This window comes from Nannospalax galili, unplaced genomic scaffold, assembly GCF_000622305.1.
Source record: "Nannospalax galili isolate Female #2095 unplaced genomic scaffold, S.galili_v1.0 scaffold1951, whole genome shotgun sequence".
In the NCBI taxonomy this organism is placed as follows: domain Eukaryota; kingdom Metazoa; phylum Chordata; class Mammalia; order Rodentia; family Spalacidae; genus Nannospalax; species Nannospalax galili.
In genome coordinates, this window is record NW_008329136.1 from 602518 (window position 1) to 626680 (window position 24163).

General features: G+C 37.1%; 1 protein-coding gene across 1 annotated transcript in view; it reads right to left on the reverse strand.

Annotated features, from left to right (window-relative positions):
• Positions 1-24163, reverse strand: part of Man1a2 (mannosidase alpha class 1A member 2) — a 157484-nt gene that overhangs the window by 51579 nt on the left and 81742 nt on the right. Inside the window, exons 6-7 of the mRNA XM_008832931.3 lie at positions 19752-19846; positions 2039-2162 (exon numbers count right to left, since the gene is read on the reverse strand). Coding sequence (XP_008831153.1) covers positions 2039-2162; positions 19752-19846 — 219 coding nt within the window. The remainder of the gene's footprint in view (positions 1-2038; positions 2163-19751; positions 19847-24163) is intronic.

Below are 24163 nucleotides of genomic sequence, written 5' to 3' on the forward strand. Positions count from 1 at the left end.
GACACTTAAAAGACATTAGGAAAGATGAGAAACAGCTTTTTACCATCTGAAAATTACGCATAATACATAATTCTCTGTGCTTCTCATCTGTATCATTTCCTTTCTTACTTTAAGGGATTTTAGAATATCTTTAGTCACCTTTCTCATTTTGTCTTCTAGTCCCTTACTACCTTTTGAGTCCCATATTCTTTATGTTGCTTCCACTCTGGGGGTAATTTTTTCTTCTTGCTTTGTTACTGGTATCACATCTTATTCTCTGAGCACTTAGTATCTCTGCTTATATTCTTACTCCACACAGATGACAGTCCATGCTCTTTCTTATGGTGATACTTGGTGAAGATTTTGGATTTTTTTCTGGTAAGTTTTATTTTTATTTTTTTGGTCACATTTTGTGGTCCTTCTCTGATAAATCTCTATGTGTTCCTTCTCTCTCTCTCTCTCTCTCTCTCTCTCTCTCTCTCTCTCTCTCTCTCTCTCTCTCCCCCCCCCATCCCCTTTTGGTTGTTGTTGATGTTCTTTGTTAGCTGGTTTGAGATACGGTCTTACTATATACTCTACGCTGGCCTCAAACTCGAACTTGAATCAATCTTCTTGCCTTGCCTCCTGAATGCTAGGAATACAGGCCAGCACCATCATACTCACTCTCATTATTAGTTTTCCTGACCTAGCTATGCATAAGAAACTTGACAAAAAGATTTTAGGTAAAATTCAAACGTTAGCATGGTTTTCTACCTTTGCTTCTCCCTGGACAACCAAGACTGCTCATGGTAGAGGATTGGTCACTCCTTCCCTCACTGAAGTTTGCAAACAAATCTAACTTGCCCTGTGGGATCCTTCATCCAGTTGTATTTTCCTAGCTTCTTAGCAACACTTCTAACCCCAAGAAATATTTGCTGTCAGTCTTTGTCTTATTCTCATTTACAGAGGTCTCTTTAATGCTATTTAATAATATTGTGAACTTACTAGATTTCTAATTTGTAGTGAAAATAAACTTTTTACTCCTACCTCATAAGATATCTTTTTATAAAATTATACTTCCTTACCTTCTGCAATTGGTATAGACAAATGGTAAGGATTTTGATATTTTATACAAAAAAAATCAAGTTTTTAATTCTTAGTTTGATCTTAAGTTTCCAGAAAAAAAAAAAAAAAAAAAAAAAAAAAAAGGTTATAACTGACTAAATAGCCATGATTATGGACTGCTGGAATGTTCTGGGTTCAGAGCTAAATCATCATGGGGTATATTAGGCCTCTGAATAGCCATCCTTGTGACTATTCAGTAAAGCTTCTTGAAACATATTAACAGATCCCTAGTTCCTACCAGCCCCAAGACTAAGAATGCTAAAAACAGCATGTAGGCCTAAACATTTTCCTGCTTTGCTATAACTTGCCTACCTGATACTTCCACCACTATATCTTAAAATATGTCTCAACATATCTTTATTTTGTTCTATAACTATAAAAATTTCATGAAACTGCCACTGTGTTAGAATAGGGGTAACTGAAATCTGTGTTCCCAGGCAAAGGCTGTCATATTTGGCTCCAGAATAAACTACTTCTTATTCCCTTTGAGGTGAGAGCTGTGTTTAGCATTCACACTACTCACTTAGATGTAAACGATCAGGGTTATGGGGTATAGCTCAATGGTAGAGTCCATGCTTAGCATGTGCAAGGCCCTGGGTTAGGATCCACCGCTCCAAAAAGAAAAAGAAAACCTGGAACACCCCCCCCCCACACACACACGAAAATCCCTATAGAATGCCTTTAAATATTCAGTAGATTAATCATGTACTCTGAATAAAATCAGTTCCTCTCTTCCATTTAAATCATTAGCCTTTTGTTCACTTTGTTTTTCTTGTCTTAGAATCCTGGCTAGGGAGTTCAGAACGCTAGTATTTTAAATACGGTCTAAAAAAAAATAACTAAGAGAGAGAAAAATACAATAAAAGCCAAAGCCCTAATAAACATATTAAACATTAAGGTATTTTGGCAAATGTTAGAGAACTCTTTTATAATAAAGAAAAAACAGAAAACCAACCTTTCCGTAGTAAACCGGGTTCCCTGTCAAATAGCTGAGGTGGACAAACTCCATATGTAGTGTGCCAAATTCAGCCAGAATGCTGCTCCCTGCTGATGCCCAGCCCCAGTTACGTCCCACTCCACTGAATGAAAAGATAGATAAAAGGAAGTGGGATTAGGGAAAGACCAAAACATTTTTTAATGAACACATTTTAAACAGATCTTAGAAATTATTACATCTAACACAACAGCTTATACCTTAATTTTTGTTTATTAAAAATATGAATAGGTAATAGTCATGTTTTAAAATCAAGACAACATAAAAAGTTCATTATACACACACACACACACACACACACACACACACACACACACACACTCTTTACATTACCCAGATCCTTAAACACTTTCATTATTTTTTACACATTCAGATCTTTTTTTAAATGTCTTTTTGAGACAGGGTCTCCCTAGAGCCTCAGCTGGCCTGGAACTCACTATGCAGTCCAGGCTGGCCTTGAACTCTGAGATCGCCTGCCTCTGCAGTGCTCTTTAGTTCTGGGACTAAAGGCATGTGCCACCACCCCTGGCTTATTTCCCACCTTTTCTAAGCAAATCATAAGCAGACTTCACTAACTGCTCTGACTCCAGCACTGCATTCTTGTAATGCACCTTATTAGTCTTTCCCTATTAGTGCACATGTAGCAGCTTATCCATGTCTTTTTTAAAATAGCTGTAGAGAATTCCATGTTATTAACAAGTCTCTTATTCACCTGTATATTAATTACTCTGATCTTGTACAGTCTTAACTTAATATGCTATACTTTATTGATCTGGGTTGAAAGTATACTGAAATCTACAACGGAACATACAGAGCACTGCCTTTTAAAGTTCCTTCATTATACAATGCAATTATTTTTTGTCACTGAAATTATTGGAGGCAAATACCACTAGCAGATTTTTTTACAGCTAAATGGGAGAATCGAAAAAGGAATATGGATATAGGAACTATAGAAGATAGTCATTCATTTCTCAGACAGCACTTGCTTTACTGTGGGACAGACATTAATAAACTCGACATACAGTACTCCTACTCTCTTAATACATAAGATCACTGAAATACTGAAACCCATTATTAAGAAAAACAAGTCAAATAATAGAATACTGAATACTAAGGCTGGAAGCACATTAGAAGAAAGGCTTTTTCTGTATTACAATCAGAAAGTGTTTCAGAAATGATGCAATTTCAGCTGAGACCTGATTGGGGGGGAGTCTCTGATGAACAGAACTCTAGGCAGAGAATTCCCAATCGAGAAATAATAAATACAATGGCCCAGAGGGAAAAGAAAAGGGCTGGTTGTGACTAGAGTTCAGAAAGTCAATGATAAGAGGATGAAATTAGCAAGCTAGGCAGAACCCAAACTATGCAAGGATGCTGTCAGTGACAATAAAATTTCAGAAATTTTATTTTAGTGTACTAGAAGGCCACAGAAAGTTTAGGAATACAGCATCTACTTTAGGAATAAAGCATATCGTTTACAGAGATTAGCTAGATTTCAGCCTGGCACATGGATTGTACTTCAGTCGGATACAGTAACAAAGCCTAGGAAGTACACCATTTACCATATAAAAGCATACCAGGCAAAAGTAACAGAAGAAAACCTCATTCACAGTATATTCAAGTGCTTTTCACTGCTCAAAACACTAAATTCTAAACAAGTTTTTCCGTTTTTTATTTCATAGACAACTTCCTAAAATATAAAATTTGTCACCTACATGTATTCTAACTCAGAAAAATAAGAAAATGCCAAAGAAAACTGAAGACAGACAAAATTTCAACTGAAAAAGATGATGAGTTGCCCCAAACTAACTCAATCATCATTTCCCTACAAATGCTATGCTTTTCAAAGTGATCAAAGGTACAGATTACACACACACACACACACACACACACACATATGCAAAGAATCTGAGTAACAGAAATGTGTGAATACCAGCACACAAAACAATCAAAACACATGACTTCTCACCTAGCTAAATACTAGTGACAGGATGTTAGAAATGCTTGATGAACTTTTGATGATTAAACAGTAAAATAAGGAACCTACAATTATTTGAGTTGATAATGAATTACTTACATTTTGGGTTGTATTTTGTTCAAAGTTCAAAGGAAATCTTTACATGTTCAAAGAATAAAGCTTCTATCTAGTGAATTGCAATTATTAAGAACAAAGCTTGCAAATAAATGACGTTGAAATTTATCTCAACAAAAACCAAAAAAAATGTACTAAATAAAAGCACTGAATATACAAGTTTACAGAAAACCTCAACTAATAGAAATAATTATTTGATGGAGCTTCAACTTTTAGATATATCTGTATTATGAAAAAATCATGGTCTGAAATATTTATACATTATAATATGCAAAATGTTAGAAGTGGGATATGCTACATTTAAACAGACTTTGCTCTAAGCCAAACTATATATGGAATATTTTTTAAAAGCTATTTTATTTATTATTTTTATTCCATGTGTATGAGTGTATTGCCTGCATGTATGTGAGTGCACCCATGTCATGCAATTTTTAAAAATCAGGTAAGAGATGGGGCTGGAGAGATGACTCAGCGGTTAAGAGCACTGATTGGTCTTGCAGAGGACCCGGGTTCGATTCCCAGCATCCACATGGTGGCTACGAACCATCCTTAACTCCAATTCCAGGGGAATCCGAAGCCCTCTTCTGACCTCTGTGGCACTGCACGACACAGGTGCACCCACATGATTGCAGGCAATATACTCATACACATAAAAAAATAAAAATAATAAAAATAAAATATTGAAAAAAAATCAGGTAAGAAGCAAGTGGAGATATTAGTAATTTCAAACTCTGATAAACTTGTATTTCTTTAACTATTCAGAAATATTTTTAGTTTGGAAAATATTTTATGTGGAACTATGTCACAGTAGATGCAATCAAATAAAGCCATTGTCAGTCATCATTATTATTTATTTACTTTAAATACATTTAATTCCTTCATTCATCCTTAAATTGTTCATTTACAAGAAATACTCTACATAGTAACCCTGATTATGTGATGTCACAAGTGGCTTTTAAAATTTTAGTGCTATGTGAACACTTTCCCTATGACATCACATGCAACAGCATGTTGTTTTGGTTTACATACTGTTAGCTCCCCTCCCCTTGTACATTTAATGCTACCCCTGTACTTTCGGTTTATGAGTCGTGCTATGACAAATATCACATTGTGCCTGTCTTCCTGAGCCTGAGCCTCTCATGTCATTTCCTTATATCAATCTGCTAGAGGCAGAGTTGCGTCATCTAAAGAAAGGTGCTTATGGGCTTTCAATAATGACAAATTGATCTACAAGAAAAGCTACAGCAACAGTGGCCTTTCCTACTAGCCCACAACTGATAATTTCTAAATTATTAAAATTATTTTAAAAAGCAGCAAATTTTTTTAAAAATTACACATTAACATAATAATCCATCAAGAAGATACTATATTTCTAAAAATATATGCACAAAGGCTGGAGAGATGACTCAGTGGTTAACAGTGGTTGCTACTTTTGCAAAGGACCTGAGTTCAATTCCCAGCATCCATGCCCAGGCGCTCACAACCACCTGCTAACTCCAGACTGGGGCACTCACACACACTGCCTCCCCACACATACACAAACATAATGTAATATATATTGCATATATAATATATACATTATACATATATATATATATAAAATGTCTGAAACACTGGCACATCCAATTTCATAACACAAACACAATTAGATGTAAAGGTAAAAAGTGACCTCAACACAACAGTGGGTGATTCGAGCAGTCACTCTCACCAACATCCAGACAAAGGACAAAGAAATATCAAGGTTAACAATATTAACTATCAAAGGACTTCTGTATCACTGCAGAATACACATTCTCCACAGCAGCCCATGGATCTAATGATACATCTTAGGTCTTAAAAACAAACCAAACACACACACACACACACACACACACACACACAAGGTGTGTGTGTGCCAAAAAGAAAGAAAGAAAAAAAGAAAAAAAGAACAAGCCAAATCTGAAATCAGTAGGTGGAAAGAAACAATAAGGGTTAGTGCAGAAATTAATTAGAAATGAAAAGAATACCAAAAAAAAAAAATCAATGAAACAAAGAGCTGGTTCTTTGAAAAGATAAACAAGGCTGACAAACCCTGGTGAACTAACCAGAAGAAAGGGTATAAAACCCCAAATTAATAAAGTTAGAGATGAAAGGGGAACCAATGTAACAGATATCAATGAAATGTAGAGTATGATCAGGGCATACTTTGAAAAATGATATTCCAGTAAGTTAGAAAATCTAAAAGAAATACCCAATTCCTAGACATGTAAGACCTAACTGGCCTGATTTTGGATACAAATAACATACACAGGTTCATAAAGAGCAGTAATACTGAAGCAGTACTAAAGTCTCCCAGCTGAAAAAGTTCAGGCCCAGTTGGCTGCACAGCTGTATTCTACCACAGATTTTAAGAACACTGATGTTCCTCAAACTATTTCATAAAACAGAAAGAAAAAGAATGGTATCAAACTCATTGTTTTTTTCAGTCTTTTTCATACAGGGTCTCCCTATAGCCTCAGCTGGCCTAGAACTCACTATGTAGACCAGGCTGGCCTTGAACTCACAGAGATCCGCCTTCGTCTGCCTCCAGAGTGCTGGGACTAAAGGTGTACACCACCATGCCCAGCCCCAAGCTCATTTTATGAAGCCAGTATTACCCTGATTAAAACAACAACAACAATAAAAACAAAAAAGGTGTTCAAAGTATGTCTGATCTTGAGCAATAGGGTCTTATCTTCAAGTTCTGGGAGGTAATCAAGGGCTGTGGCAATGCCTGTGTTATTTTGGAAGACTCTTGGACTGCCCTGACCAAGGTTTCTCCTATTTGGTACTGTGTTTCCTGTTACATAGCCTTCAGCTATACACATATACATATGTACAGATATTGCATGTGTATTTTGAGTAGGCTTTTAAACTGATACATTTCCCTCTGGTTTTTCACACCACCTAAGCATTCTTTATCTCTTCTCTCTTCTCTCTTCTCTCTCTCTCTCTCTCTCTCTCTCTCTCTCTCACCCTCCCTCCACAACAAATAAAAAAGAAAAAGAAAAAATATAAATAAGAAGAGAAAATAAATAAAGAAAAATACAGGCCAACCTCCCTGGTGAATATGGATGCAAAAGTCCTTGGTAGAATACTTACAAATCAAGACTGGGGAGGTGGCTCAGTACTTGTGCTGACCTGAACTTGGATCCCTAGCACCCATGTCAAACAAACAAATGTGGGGCACAGCAGCACATGCCTGTAATCTTAGAATTGAGACAGAAACTGAAGGATCCCTGGAGCTTGCTGGCCAACTAATTTTACTGAATTGGAGAGCTCCAGATCCAGTAAGAGAACATCTCAAAAGATAGGGTGAGTCAGTTTAATACTACATCTATTGAGCAGGCTAATAGTAATAGGTTTTTCCCTACAGTCTGTAATCTCTCTAATCCCAAATTCTTGGTCTTGATAACAGGGTAGGTATGGACTCTATCTTGCAAAGGAGACCGTAAATCCAATGAGAAAGTGGCTGGTTATTCCTATAACATTCAAGTCACTCTTGCACCAGTGGGCATATGACTCATGTATATAGTATCTTCAGCAATAGGGTCTTACTGTCAAGTTCTGGAGGGTGACCAAGAGTAAAGGCAATAACCAGTATTACGATCTATGAGATCCTCTCATCAACAACTCCAAGAAAAGAAGCCCCTTCCTGTCACTGGGCTTTTTATTTGCTAGCCTATAGTACCTGGTAGGGACACTGTGTCCCCATTATAGGGTAACTCCATTTAAACATTTTTTATATGTGTATATTGATATATTTTTAAATGCTTCTACAATCTAGGTTTCCATATGACTTAAAAAAATTATTTTATGTATATGAGTGTACTGCCTGCATGTATGTACATGCACCTGTGTGGTGGATGTACCTTCCTGTGCCCAAGGAAGTCAGAAGAGGGAATCAGATCCCCTGGATCTGGAGATAGGGGTAGTTGTTAGCTGCCACGTGGGAGCTGGGAACTGAACTCAGGTCCCCTGCAAGAGCAGTCAGTGCTCTTAACTGCTGAGTCATCTCCCCAGCCCTCCATACGACTTTTTCAGAAGGCCTTTAGTGTTAGTTATCCCTTCCCATACTTCCTCCTCTACCTTGCCCTCCCATGCCCCACCCCATTTAACCCTTCCTATTATTCCCCTTTCCATCTTTATAACATAGCATTAAACCAACTCCCAAACACTTAATGCTATACCCACAGATTAGTGTACCTCTCAAATTCCACCAGAAAGGTAGCAGAGGGCAATTAACAAAGAGACCCACAACTGGTCAATGTGCAGAGAATAAGAGACTGCAGAGTGCTCATCCCTAAATGATATCGGAGACCTATATCATACCCTCTTCTTTCAAAGCTCAGGAATCATTGCAGAAGAGAAGGCAGAAAGATTGGAGGAGTCAGAATTGGTAGACGAACACAAGTAAATAGTGTTTTCCAGACACAACAGGGCAGTTGTAAATATGAATGCACAAGTACCTGGAATAGACTGCACAAGACCCGTGTAAGCTCCAGCAAGGCAAAAACCCAGCATGGAGGTAGGCAAGAAGCCCCAGCCTTAGCTACTGGCATGATAGCTGTTGGCAGAGGCAGAGTCAGTTTTCTTTAAGGATGTGACACTGAGTAGGTTAACCAGGCTCCAGTGGATGAACCCACACCCAAGAGTATTTGGGAAACACAAATTAGAATCGATAGGCCTTAAAAAATAATAAAAGGATGAAACAAGGGGAGGTAGATAGGTGGAGATGGAATTAACAAAGATGGAATGGTCTGAATATGATCAAAACACATTGCACAAAATTCTCAAAGAATCAACAAAAATATAACTTTTTAAAGTAGGGTGAAAAGCAATAGAGCAAGACACCCAGTATCAACCTCTGGCCTCCACAAGCATGCACACACATGTACATGTGTACCTATATATACTTATACACACACAAACAGAAGTAAAATTAAATACTTACAAAAGCAAATTCAACTACACACACAAAAAAAGTTCATTTTCAATGAGCAAATGGGCTTCATTCCAAGGACATAAGGATGGTTATTATATGCAAATCAATAAATGTAATATAACATACTAATAGACTTAAGGACAGAGAACACCACAATCATCTCAATTAACGAAAAAGGGCATTTAACAGAGGCCAATAATAACAGCTAAACATGATAAACCAATAGTCAGTTACATTAAATGAGAAGAAAGCATTTGCACTAAAATCAGGAATACGCAATCCCCACTCTCTCCCCTCCTGTTCAATACAGTCCTTGGTATCTTGAAAAGAGTCCTAGGATGAGTGAAATAAAATGGATACAAACAGGAACAAGAAGTCAAGTTATTCCTATTCGCAGAAAAGATGACTGAAAAAAGAGATCCTGATGACTCCATCAGAGAACTCTCAGACACCATCAGCAAAGTAGCAGGAAATGGTAATACATTCACATGAAGTAAAATTCAAAGGTACCAAGAAAAGGAAATCTCTCTCTAATGCTACCCTGTACTTCTGGAGAGGGGTACTGAGGATTAAACTTGGAGGAGCTCTGCATTCTAGGTAAGCACTCTACCATTGAGCTACATCCCCAGTCCCTAAATATACTCATTGTCTCAATTATATGTTTATATTAAACATGTATTGCAAAGCCTTTCAGTTAAGCTTACAATCTGGTTTATTTTTCTTTTCAAATGAATAATACTGGTGTATAATTTACAGACAAAATACACACATTCAGGTTCAAAGTTTAACAGTTTTTTTTTTTTAAAGAAAAATAATTACTGGTATTCCAAATCAATCCCTCTAACACGTGTCTTCATGCCCCTTTGCAGTCAATTTACATACATATCACCAGTTCTCTCTTTCTCCCTCCCTCACTTTCTCTCACTTTCTTTCTCTCCCTCCTTTCCTCCCCCTCCCTCCCTCCATTAGTCTTCTATGTTCTAGAACTTTATATGAACATCATCATAGTGTATACATTCTCTAGTGATTGACTCTTTCACTCAACATGCCTCAGATTCATACTGCTGTGTGATTCAGTGGTTCAATTTTTCATTATTAAATATTGTTTCATTATACAAACATGACAACTATTTTGTGATGCATCTGTTGATCAAAATCTGGGTTGTTCATAGTTTGCACTATTATTAATAAAATTATTTATGAACAAACTTTGTATGCACATTTACATTCTCTTCAACGTAAATACACAGCATCATTTCCAAGACATATACTAATCCTACTTTGACTTCATAAGAACAACCAATTTTTTCAAAATGGTACTACATCACATCCCATCAACATGTTTACTCTTTTGTGTTTTGTTTTCGATTTTTTTCTCATCAGTCTTTAAGTTCCTTCTCTACCTTTGGTATTGAGTATTTTCTAATACGCTAATTTCTCTGATCTATTCTAAATATATTTTAGGGATTATAACATGAACCATTACTATAAAGCACTTCACATATAATGCAAGAACATTAATAGAGTATACAGTCCATGATTTGATAATTTTAACTATAGTTTTATTAATTTTAGAACAGTTCACAAGGCAGCATGAATTCAGTTGAAACCATATTTCCAGTTTTGAATTTTGACCTTTTCTTGGGCCTAATGATAAGGCGGTCACAAACTCTTTATAGATGTCGGTCAGTGGAACTAAGCCACAGATCCCAATAAGTCATTCAATCACAAGTAAACAACAACACTCTGCAGTCTACTCTGTTGCTCAGCTATGATGTTCAGTGGTTAAGGTACATTGAGTTTACTTCAACTTATATATAATATTTTCAATTTATGGTGAGTCTGCTTAGATACCACCCATTATAGGCTTATGAGAATCTGTACTTTCACATCTGTGTATCATGCTTTGTGCTGTTATGATCAAGCATTTCTTCTACATTTGTTATGAACCTACAATGCAAGTTAGTATTTTTGTTTCAAATAGTTAATTATTTCTCGAGGAAAACTCTTATTATGATCAAAACAGAAAAATAAGCCTTTTAAAATTTTTTTTTCACAAAAACTGAGAATTTCATACGTGCATATAAGGTGTCTTGACCAAATCCAAAAATAAGCCTTTTATATTTACTCAAATGCATCCTTCACTGTTCTTCAGTTCTCTGGACAAATCTGTCTTTCCATTTAGTAGCACTCAAATTTTCCTTTATATTTCCTTTTATTTTTACTTATTTTTATTTTATGTGTATGAGTGTCTTGCCTGCATATGCGTGTACATAGGGTCAGAGGAAGGCATCCGATCCCCTGGAACTAAATTTACAGATGACTGTTAGCTGCCATGTGGATGCTGGAAATTGAACCCAGGTCCTCTGCAAGAGCAGCCAGTGCTCTTAACCACTGAGTCATCTCTCCAGCCCCTTCTTTTCTATTTCTAGTGACAGAGAACTTATGGGAACAAATTCTCTAAGCTTTTAATTGCTATTAACTGTCTTAATGTCATAGAGATAGAAAGGAAAGGGAATGGGGGGATAAGACACTGTTTTAAAACTGATTTTTATGAAAAAAATTGATCACTATGTTTTTAAGTTTCAGGAAGTATTAGGACCTATGGACTTATAATTGCTTATCAAATTTGGAAAAAGCTGCTCTCACTGCTGACATTTCCCTTTAAATAGAAGTATGCCCACAAAAGCTGTTTCAAGGCCTTCATGGTCAACTTTCAACACCACTATTCCTCAGCCTGTTTCTCCTGACAGATTTCACTTGCCTATTATGATAACATTCTCCTGTTTCTTTGCATGTTTAGTAATTTTTGGTTGAATTCTAGATATTATGATGGTATGTTGTTCAATATCTGAGTTTTATTTTCTTTCATTAAAATGTTTTCATTTTCTTTTGACAGGCAGTTAAATAACTTTTGGATGGTCTATTCTTTGGTTTAGGACTGGCCTATTTACCTGATAGTAGACTTAGTTCCTTACTAGGGCATGGTTCTTCTGTGATTATCCAAAACTATTTTTTCTTGCTTTTTAACTAGTTACTTTATACATTGTGCTGGATAGCATTAGTTGTCAACTTGACACACCTGGGTACAGGGAGCCTCAATTGGGGAATTTCCTCCATTGGACTGGCCTATGGCCATGTCTGTGGGGCATTTTCTTTATTACTGAGTGATGTGGGAGGACTCAGCCCACTGTGGGTGATGCCACCCCAGGCAGGTAGTCCAGTATTGTATAAGAAAGCTGGGTGAACATGGGCCAGGGGAGCAAGCCAGTAAGCAGCATTCCTCCATGGCCTGTGCTTCAGCTCCTGCCTCCAGATTCCTGACTTGGGCTCCCTCACTGATGGACTGTGACCTGGGAGACATAAGCCAAATAAACCCTTTCTTCCCCAAGTTGGTACTGGTTAGAGTGTTTTGTCACAGCAATTGAAAGCAAACAAGAACATTCACCTTTGAAATAATTCTAATTTTAAATTATTTTTAATTGAGCAGTCATATGATAATTATAACTTCATAATTTTTCCTCCAATCGTTTTTAATCTTCATTCTTGTTTTATTATACTTGTTAATACTTTCTAGAAAATTGTTACACAGTGCCTTTTCATTATAATGAGGTGCTTCTAACATTTTGTTAACGTTTTAGTTTAATAAAGCCTGCACAGCTTTCAGGCATTGTCTCACACCTGGAAAGTCTTTTAGTTCCTAGATTAAATAACTAAAAACATTCTCCATGTTTCCTTTCAGTGTTTTCAATTAGAAAATAATCATCAAATTTTTAAGTGCAATACATTTTTAGTGACCCTAAGAAGTCCAGAAACTATACAACAGTAAAATAAAACATGAAGACAGATTAGGAAAATGGATTGATAAACAAGAGCTCTGGGGCCCTGTAGGGCAGTTCTAAAATGCAAGTAATTTGAATTTCAGAAGGTAATAAGAATCAGAAGAAAAATAAAGACATTAGGGCATATCTTTCTTTGAGGGGGGAACATCTTAAACTGCTAGAACTAATCTGAAGTGGGAAAATTCAAGAGGGGGGAGATATATGACAACAGTAATTCAAATTCCTACTTATCATAAACAGCAGAGGCCAAAGGAGAGAAAAACTTCTTTAAAGGGAAACAAGCATAAACGCAGAATTTTACATAAATGAAAAATATTCTTGGAAAGTGAAGGTAGAGATTTCGAGGTAAGATAATGGACTAGAATAGAAGTTGTCTCTCTGTGAGCAGGTGAAAGGATTCTATTCCAAAGACAGAAAGAGCTCAAGAAATCCACAAAGTGAAGGATACCTGAAAAGTGCACTGATGAAGATGAGCAACAAGCCGTTGACAAGTAAACCGAACAGCTTTGGTCCTGCTGCTCACCTCCAAGGGTGGGCAGGCAGGAAGAAGCCACTTCCCAAAGGAGAGCCATAGAAGAGCCAGCCAATTTTGCCCTCAGGACAAGCCCACAGACCTCTTAAGCCTCAAACCCAGCTTCCAAATTGGGTGAGACAGTTTATAAATGTAAACGGCCTTAAGTCACCAATAATGACAAGCAAACTGGCAGACTGGGTTAAAAACTAGAATTAACTATCTGTTGTTGCCAATAAACATAACCTACTAGCAAAGATACCCACAAAGTGATAGTCAGAGGACAGAAAAATATTGTTCAAGCAAGGTAAGCTGGTATACCTATTCAGATATATTATAAAATAGACTTCAAACTAAAACTGGAGGAGATTTAAAAAAAAAAAAAAAGACTGCCACATGTTAATAGAGAGAATTCATCAAGAAGATAGAATAATTTTAAATATGTATATACCAAACACTGATCTCCCAATATCATAAAGTGAACATGAATAAACATAAAAGATAGATCTTGATACCGTAACAGTGGATAATTTCAGTATCCCACTACCATCTTTAGATAGGACATCCAAATTAATAATCAAAAAAGAAAATTCAGAGTTAAACTATACCACAAAACAAATGGACTTAACAGATATATACAGAATACTCTACCCAACACATACAGAAGACACAATCTTCTCAGTAGCCCATGGAACCTTCCACCAAACCTTTAAAGAAGAGCTAACACCAATACTCCTCAACTTCCATAACACTACCAAATTCATTCCATAAAGCCAATATTATTCTGATACCAAAACTGAATAAAAAAAGAAAACTAGACTTATTTCCCTGATGAAGATAGACGTAAAAATTCTCAATAAAATTCCTGCAAACCCAATTCAAGAACAAAAGAGGAAGATCATGTTCCACAACCAAATTTGTTTCATTCCACGAATGCAAGGTTGGCTTAACATACGCAAATCAATGAATATAACAGAGGATAGAAACAGACTTAAGAGAACCCAAACCAAATGATGATACCAATCAATGTAGAAAGGCCTTTCACAAATTTCAACATCCCTTCAAGATAAAAGCCATGAAGAAACTACGAAAAGGAACACTTCTCAACACAGTAAAGGTGGCATACAGCAAGCCTATAGTCGCACTGTATTAAACGCAGAAGACAAAGTATTTCCTCAGAAGTCTAATGATACAAGGGTGCCCATTCTCTTCCCTCTTATTCAACAAGCTACAGCAGTAAGACCAGAGAAAGAAATCAAAAGGGCTCAAACAGAAAAGGATTAAGTCAAATTATCCCTGTTTATACATAACACGGTCCTATTCTTTTTTTTTTTTTTTTTTTGAGACAGGGTCTCCTGTAGCCCCAGCTGGCCTAATATTCCCTATGTAGACCAGGCTGGCCTCAAACTCACAGAGAAACGCCTGCTTCTGCCTCCGAAGTGCTGGTATTAAAGGCATGTGTCACTCACCATAAAACTCTTATAATTGATACTTTCAGCGAAGATGCAGGATACAAAATGAGCATCTAAAAATCAGTAGCTTTTCTATAACGGCAATAATGAATTTGCTAAGCAAGAATTTGGGGAAATTCTCATTCATAATACCTTCAAAAAAATAAAGTAGGAATAAACCTATGCAAGGAGATGACAGACAGAGCTTTACAATGAAAACTTTAATAAGACACTGAAGGAAAAAAATGAATACCAGAAGATGGAAAGACCTCCCTTGCTCAGGGACTGGCAGAATTATTATGAGAATGCATGTATTACTGGATGCTACCTATACACTCAAATTCACATTAAAGCACAAAAGACCCTAAATAGTCAAAGCATTCATTAAGCAAAAAGAACAATGCTGGAGATGAAAAAATCTGATCTCAAATTACATTAAAGAGCCATGGTAACAACAACAGCATGGTATTGGCACAAAACTAGACAAGTAAACCAAAGGAATAAAGGACCCAGAAATAAACCCACATAATCAGCTACCTAATTTTGACAAAGATGACAAAAGCACACACTGAGAAGACAGTCTCTTCAACAAATGGTGCTGGGAAAACTATTTACTAGCATGTAGAAGAACAAAATTAGATCCCTATCTCTCACCCTGTACAAAAACCAACTAAAAATGGATCAAAGACCTTAAATGAGATACGAATGTTTGAAATCAACAGAAGCAAATGTAGGTAGACCACTTCAGGTTATCAACAAAGGCATTCTAAAAAGGACTCCAATAGCACAGATAATAATCCCAAGAATTAACAATTGGATTATATGAAATTTAAAAGTTTCTTCAACAGCAAAGGAAACAGTCATCAGAGTAAAGAGACAACCTACAGAGTGGGGAAAAAAATCTTTGTCATCTACTCATCAAACAGGGGATTAATAGCCAGAATATACAATAAACAAAAAAAACAACTAAAAATTGCATACCAAAAAACCAAATCATCCAATCAATAAACAGGCTAATGAAGTGAATTTTCGAAAGTTCTCAAAAGAATTATAAATGCCCAATAAAATACTTGAAAAAGGGTTCAGAATCTTTCGTGATCAGGGAAATATAAATCAAAACTGCTCTGTGGTTACATCTCACCACAGTCAGACAGTTAGAATGACTGTCGTTGAGAAAAAGAAAAGACAACAAATGCTGGTGAGGGTGAGGGGAGAGGAATCTTATGCACTGTCCTTAGGAATGTGCATTTGAGTAGCCACTATGGGAATCAGTATGGAGGTTTCCCAAAAAACTAAGAACAGGGATGGGGACATAGTTCAGTCATTCAAGTACGTGCCATGTAATCATGAGGATCTGACTGTGATCCCCAGAGCCCATTTTAAAACAAAAACAAAAACAAAGAACAAAAAACAACTGGGTGAGGTGGCACATGTTTGCAATCTTAGCACTGGAAAGGCAGAGACAAGTGGATTCTTGAGGTTCACTGACCAGCCAGCCTAGCAGAATCAGTGAGCCTCAGGCTAGTGAGAGACGCTGTCTCAAAAAATAAGATAGATGGCTCCCAAGGAACAACACTTGAGGGTGCCTGGCCTCCACACCCATGTGCACCCCCACTCCGACATAAACACATACACATAAACACACGTTTTAAAAAAGAGTTTAAAGTAGAACTACCATATGACCCAGCCATATCACTGTTTGGTACTTTCCTGAAGGACTCTCAGTTAACATACTTCAGACATGCCTGCACATCCATATTTGCTGAGGCACTATTCACAAAACCCAAGAAATAGAAATACCTAGATGCCCATTAACAGATGAATGGATAAAGAAAATGTGTACACAAACAGATGAATGGATAAAGAAAACGTGTACACAAACACAATGGAATTTTATTTTGTCATAAAGATAAATGAAATGATTATATCTATAGGAAATGGATGAAAATGAAAATCATTGTATTAAATGAAATAAGCCATACTCAGAAAGACAAATACCCCATGTTCTCTCATATATGGGTCCTAGATTTTAAATTATGTTTGTGTGTATATGTATGTGTGTGTACATGTGTGTTGTCTATCTGTGTTAAGACTAGAAAGGTGATCATGAAGGGAGAAAGATATCTTAAGAGAGGAAGAAAAAAGAGAGTAATAGAATTCATGTGACATGAAAGCAGATGAGGAGTTATCTAGGGGAAACAGGGAGACAGCCCAGAGAGATACAGGTGGCCTAGGTGAGGCCCCTGGGGGATGAGATGAATGAGAAGAAAATATGACATAGAAGACGATGTCATAACAAAACCTACACATTGAATTCCCATTAAAAAAACCAAAACCAAAGACAACAATAACAAAAAAAAACTTTTAAAAAAAACTCCAAATCCTAGGACAAGACTCCAATCCTTGGACAATGATCCACTAGCCTATGACATAACCAAGATGGCCAGCTACACAAACCCTCTTGCCTAGATCCTTTCTCCATGTAACCTAAAAGGCAGACCTGAGGTCACTAGGTTAATGGTTTCTCTGGTGCTGTTCACATTGAAAATGTATACCTTTCCTGCTTTCAAAAAATAAAGAGCACACAAACAAAACAAAAAAAGAGAGAAAAAAGCTGGGCATAGTGACGCTCAGCACTCAGGAGGCAGAGGCAGGCGGACTTCTGTGAGATCAAGGCCAGCCTGGCCTACATAGTGAGTTCCAGGTCAGCTGGGAGACCCTGTCTCAAAAATCAAACAAACAACAAAAAACAAAAGGAGTAAATATATATATAAAATAAAAGGCTCTTCAAAAAAGGGAAATCTGCCAGGCATGGTGGTGCATGCCCTTGGATCAGCACTCAGGAGGCAGAGGCCGGTGGAGGTCTGTGAGTTCAAGGCCAGCTTGGTCTACATAGTGAATTCCAGGACAGCTGAGGCTACAGGGAGACCCTGTCTCAAAAAGATCCCCCCACCCCCGAAAGGGAACTCTTTAGGCATCCATCCCAATGGACTAGCTCTATAAGAAATGACAAAGAGGGGCTAAAGAGATGGATCAGTGGTTAAGAGCCCTGCCTGGTCGCTCTGGCAGAGGACCAGAGTTCGGTTCCCAGCACATACATAGCAGCTAACACCCACCCTAACTCCAGTTCCAGGGGACCTGATGTCTTCTTCTGGCCACAGGTACTGCATGCATGGGATGTACTTAAATACACGCAGGCAAAACACTCATCCACATAAAATAAAAACAAAATCTTAGAAAATAAAAGTGATTAAAAAAATGATAAAGAAAGCTCTTCAGTCTGAAGTGAAATAATACCAAATTAAAATTTAGATCTTAAGCAAAAATGAAAGTGGGTTAGACAGATGGCTCTGCAGCTAAGAGTATTTGATACTCTTACAGGGGAACTAAGTTTGGTTCCCAGCATTCATATTAGGTTACTCACAACTGTCTAGAGCTCTGGCTCCAGGGGATCTGACACAATCTTCTAGCCTTCATGGGCATCTTTACTTACATGTACATATCACCTCACAGACATGTATATGCCTAATGAAAAGTAAAAACAAATTTTTAAATAATAAATAAAGGCTGGCAAGATGGCTCAGTGGGTAAAAGTGCTTGCCACCAAGTCTGACAACCTGAGTTTGAGTCCCAGTACCCAAATGGTGGAAGGAGAAAAATTAAGCTCTCACAAGTTTTCCTCTGACTTCCACATGTGCTCCATGATATTCACGCACACACACATACATGCACACACACACACATGCGCACACCCACACGCACACAAACATTTTCTAAATGGAAAAAAAAAAGAATTTTATAAAAGAAATGAAGACTGGATACATGTAAGTGAGGGGAGGGGGACATAAACGGACAAGAACGGCTGCAATATCTCTCAATTCATGCTAAGTAGTATATTAGCTCTAAGGTCATGGAAAAGTTAATTGTGTATAGTGCGATGCCTACAGCAGCAGCTGTTTTATAAAGACAATAAATTAATAACAGTAACTACATTAAAAATCTAAGTTATATTCATCAATTCAAAAGCAGTTAGGAAAAGAGACAAAAGCAAGCGAACTAATACAAACTGCATCAGAAGTGCATTAATGCTGATGCACAGCAGAAGAAATATTCAACACAGTAAGGAGACAGTCTACAGAATAGGAGAAAATACTTTCAAACTGTAGTTATAAGGGTCTGTAGGATCTAGACTGTCACAGGTTCACACCTACAAAAATAAATGCATCTAACTTATTCGTTTTAATTGTATATTTTTGTATGACATGTAAATACAAAGAAAACACTTTTTAAGTAAAGATGACAGACAATGCTATTTTAAGAGTTCACTCTCTGAGTCTCAAGAGCCTACAAACATTATGATGAAGAACCTCTATCTACATTGGAAATTATGTGTTCTTTTATTATTAGTATGGCATTCAAAATAGCCTTAATTTCTAGGTATGTTATTTCCTATTTTGTTTAGAAGATGAGAAGGTATCTAAGAAAGAAAGGGAACGTATTTTGAATACATTACAGTAGTAGATGGAAATGAGTAAGCACGTAACAGAAACAAACACTGCATAGCCAACAGGTGAGGAAGAGCAATCTGGCCTTGGGGAAACAAGTACTAGCAACAACAATGATGCTAAGGAAGGTGACCTGTTCCCAAGTAAAGGATGTATTTTAAAACTTAGAAGAGACTTTCATTTTCTTCTACATATTCAGAGAAAAAGAAGTCTTGAAAAGCACAGGAGGTAGACCATTAGAAATTCCGGTGACTAAAAAGGTCAGTTAAGGATTCTGCAACAGAAGTAACCACACAAACGAGAGGTTTACCTTTTCAGATTTACCATTGCCCAAGGAATCCCAGTAGGTGTGTTAAAGGCAGGAAGGAGTTTCTCAGCCAATTGTACTGCTTTAGTCTTGAATATCTGAGATAAAAACAAAATCATAAATTATGCCCATCAGTATTTGCTTATTGCTACCACTTGCATATGCATACGATGATGTTACCAGATACATGGAAGCACTGAGGGTATATGGGTGCATCTCACTGTTACCACAGTGCACCCAGCCCTAGAATAGATAGCTGCAAACCAGATACTGAGGAACCCTGAAACTACAAATAATTGAAAATAAAGGACATGGTTTTGGTACACATGTCATCTGAATTTCCACCTGCCTCCTCCACCCCACCCCCCTGCAAATCTAAGATCTGGGAAGATGTACAGCAGTTAAAGCACTTGCCAAGCCAAGCATGAGGAATGGAGTTTGAATCCCCTAAGATCCATATAAATGCTGGGTAGGTATGGCAACCCACCTGTAATTCCAGTCTTGGAAGTTGCAAACAGGGGATCCCCAGAACAAGCTGGCTAGCAAGACTGGCCATACCAGCAAGCTTTGGGTCTGACTGAGAGATTTTGCCTCAGTGAGTAAGGTGGAAGAGAGGATGATTCCTAGCATCAACCTCAGGCCTCCACAAATCCTCCCCCAATACCTCCCCATACACAAATACATACATATCACACATGAAAAATGGAAAAAGAAAATTTAAGATAAAACAGGCTATGGAATTTTCATTCAATATAATCATTCTTATTTCAAATACTAAAACAAAAGAAAGACGTAATGCAATTTGGATAAATGCTCTTGAATTACTATAAATATATTTTTGTTTGGTTTCGAACTCTTTGGAGATAGGAGTATGTTTCTGGCTACCCAGAGATTAGAAAGCAAGAAAAATAAGTAAAATGTCTTCTTATGAAGACAAAATAATTAGATATCTCAAAAACCTGAAGACATCTAAAAAACAAGTATACAAATGAATATGGTCTTTAACATCCCTTAAAATTGCAATGTTAATACAATGTTCAACATTAATATGAGAATAGAGTTCTTCACTTTATTTGAATTTGCTGAGTAAAAAAATGCCTTAATATTTTCCATCAGAATAAGGTTTGCTTTACTGAATCTATTGCAAGTAGCTCATGATTTTCCTCCTTTATTCTGTTAATTAAACACAGCAAAGTATATTAACTTCCTTTTTTAGATGCTGAGTCAACTTTGGTTTCTGCAGATAAACCAAATGTGTATGTTGTACTTTTCCCCCCGTATTCTTACTGACTGAGCTTTCCTAATTCTTTGTTTAGAATTTTTACTTACGTATTCACAAAGCTTACCGATATGTAATTTTCTTTTTGTTTTGTTGTTTCAGCTATAATATTAGTGCTATAGTAGCTGCTCCTCATTCCTCTGGGTAGTGAACAAGTTGGTGGAAGGAAGATGTAGCTCAGTTGCAGAGCACCTGCTCAGTACACAAGAGGTCCTCACACTAGTTCATCTTTAGAACCACCAAAATAATGGCTGTATTTTTTAAGTTTGTGGAAGACAATAGCCAAGTTACATCATCAGTGTAGGTGCCCATCAATACAGGTGAATGGATAAATATGTGCTATATACACAATGGAGTTCATGTTGAGCAAAAGAAGCCAGACTCAGAAAGACAAACCTAGCCTCTTTTCATTCACACGTAGAATCTAGATTTAAAACCAGCAGCAGCAACAAGCCAGGAAAGCAGGAGACCTCTCTGACAAAAAGGAAGGTGCTGGGAAAGTGCACAGGACGCCAGGGCAAGGGGACAAGACGGTTAATGGGTAGGAGTGAGTATGATCAAAGCACACCATAGATGTGCAGGACAGGTCACAATAAACTATTTTGTATAATTAGTAAACACTTATTTTTAAAAATGTCTTTAAGAGAGAAAAAGATGCCCGGCATGGTGGCACATGCCTTTAATCCCAGCACTTGGGAGGCAGAAGTAGACAGATCTCTGTGAGTTTGAGGCCAACCTGGTCTACATGGCAAGTTCCAGGACAGCCAGAGCTACATAACACTGAGGGGGAGGCAGTAGCAGCAAGCCAAAGAGAAAGGTACTGGGTAAGCTCCTGGCCAGCCTGCTGTTCCACCCAGAGCATGTCTGTGAGAACCAATGGAGAGGACCCTGAGTTAATAGAGCCTCTTTTCTATGAGTACTTAGCACACAGGGTATGAAATAGGCAAATTAATAAAAAAATTTCTGAACCATTAATTTAAAAGTTATTATGGAAGATTAGTTTTTTCCTCCCAAACCTCATAGCATTAATAAGTAAAATCATTGACCTTGGAGTTAATTTTGTGGAAGTTTTCTTTTGTTGTTGTTTTTGCCAACTCCAATACTTATATATGAGGCTACTCATACAATTTTTTTTTGCTTTATTGTGAGTCAATTTTGATAGTATCTTCTTCAAAGAACTTGTGCATTTTATCTAAAATGCTTAACTTGTTAGTAAAATAATGTTCTTAACATTCCATTAGTGGCCTTTATGTCTGTGGAATCTGCAGTGACAGGCTAACCCTGGAAATGCCATTCATGATTTTGATAATCTACCTGATCGTTCTTCCTTCTTGATAAATTTAGCTTAAAAGGTTTATTCAATTTTGTTGATACTTTCCAAGAACCAACTCTGTAACATTTTTAATTTCCCTTGCAAATTCACTGTTACACTGGTCTGGAACTTATCATTTGACCTGGCTTCAAACTCACTGCAACCTTCCTGTTTCAGCCTCCTGAAGTCCTGGGATTTCAGTGAGCCACTATGGATGCCTGCTTTAATTTTTACAATTTGACTGAAATATGTTCTGTGGGCCAGCATATACATATCATGTGTTCTTGAAAAGAATATGCCTCTGTAGTTGTTGAATAACAGTGTTCTACCAAAAGCACTGCACTAACGCAGCTGACAGTGTCATGAGGACTTACATCATTACTAATTTTCTGTCAATTTACTAAGAGAAAATTGTTGCAATATCTAACAATCCTTGTAGAATTGTCTTTTTACTTCAAGAATTCAAAAGAAACCCTTTTTCTGTCTACTTTCCTTTCAGGCCTTTGAAGCTCTGTTACTAGGCACTTACGGTAGCACAAGCTACTGCTTTAATGTTATGATTGCTATCACTGCAGAACATCCTTTGTCTCTGGTAGCATTTTTTATCTTGAAGTGTACTTTATTAACAAAGCATCCTTTCCAGGCTTACTGTTATACAATGCTCTTTTTCCCGTTCATTTACATTCGCCCTCTGTACAAACTGTGTCTCTTGTAGATAGTGCATACTTAGATCTAGCTTTATACAGCCATGATGATGGGTATCTAACCTAGGGCTCATACAGCACATGCACCATCATGAGCTATTATACCCTATCTGTTTGTCACCTGGAATTCTTACTGACTAATCTGGGTTACCTCTAGGCAGTTCAATCACTTTTTGAAGAAAATCAAGCCAGGTGTGGTGGTGCACGCCTTTAGTCCCAGCACTCGGGAGGCAGAGGCAGAGGCAGAGGCAGGCGGGTTTCTTTGAGTTCAAGGGCAGGCTGGTCTACATAGTGAGTTCAGGTGAGCTGGGGCTACAGGGAGGACCTGTCTCAAAAAAAAAAAAAAAAAAAAAGAAAGAAAGAAAAAGCATAGGTACTATTTTCCCCTGTTATTTAATACACTGAGTAATTTTTAATTGTAATCCAGTTGTTGTAAATGTATGTTTCAAAGACTTTTGATTCTGTTACATCCTGAGGAATGTTCACTTTTGATTTCCTGAGGCACTTTACTAAACTTAAAATTCATTCTCTCTCTCTCTCTCTCTCTCCCTCTCTCTCTCTCTCTCTAGCACAGGTAGTTCAGGGATTAGTCAAACAAATAGGCAGCACTGAATAGTGTTTTGGGGCTTCCCTAAGGTGCCTTCCTTTGCCTACATTTCACTCTTAAATTTCTACCTCGTATAAGTAGCTATAACTCTGTCTTCTCCTTCATCAAATTAGTAATCATGAACATAATCAACAAGAAAGTGGTACTATCATTGGAACTTTGACGCATAAGTAAATGTGTATAATTATATATATGGCCTAATACATTTAAGAGGAAAATATTGAAGAATATACTTTAAAATATTTACTATGTCAAAGGCTGGAGAGATGGCTCAGCAGTTAAGAACACTTGTTCTTCCAAAGGATCCAGGTTCAATTCCCAGCACCCATATGGTAGCTAACAACCATGTGTAATTTCAGTTCCAAGGGATCCAACACCCTCTTCTGGCCTCTGTGGGGCATTGCATGCACATTGTGCATTATGTATAAGCAGGCAAAACACTCATACACATAAAATAAAAATAAGAAATAAAATATTTTTAAAAAATAAAATATTTACTATGTCTGCAAAGTT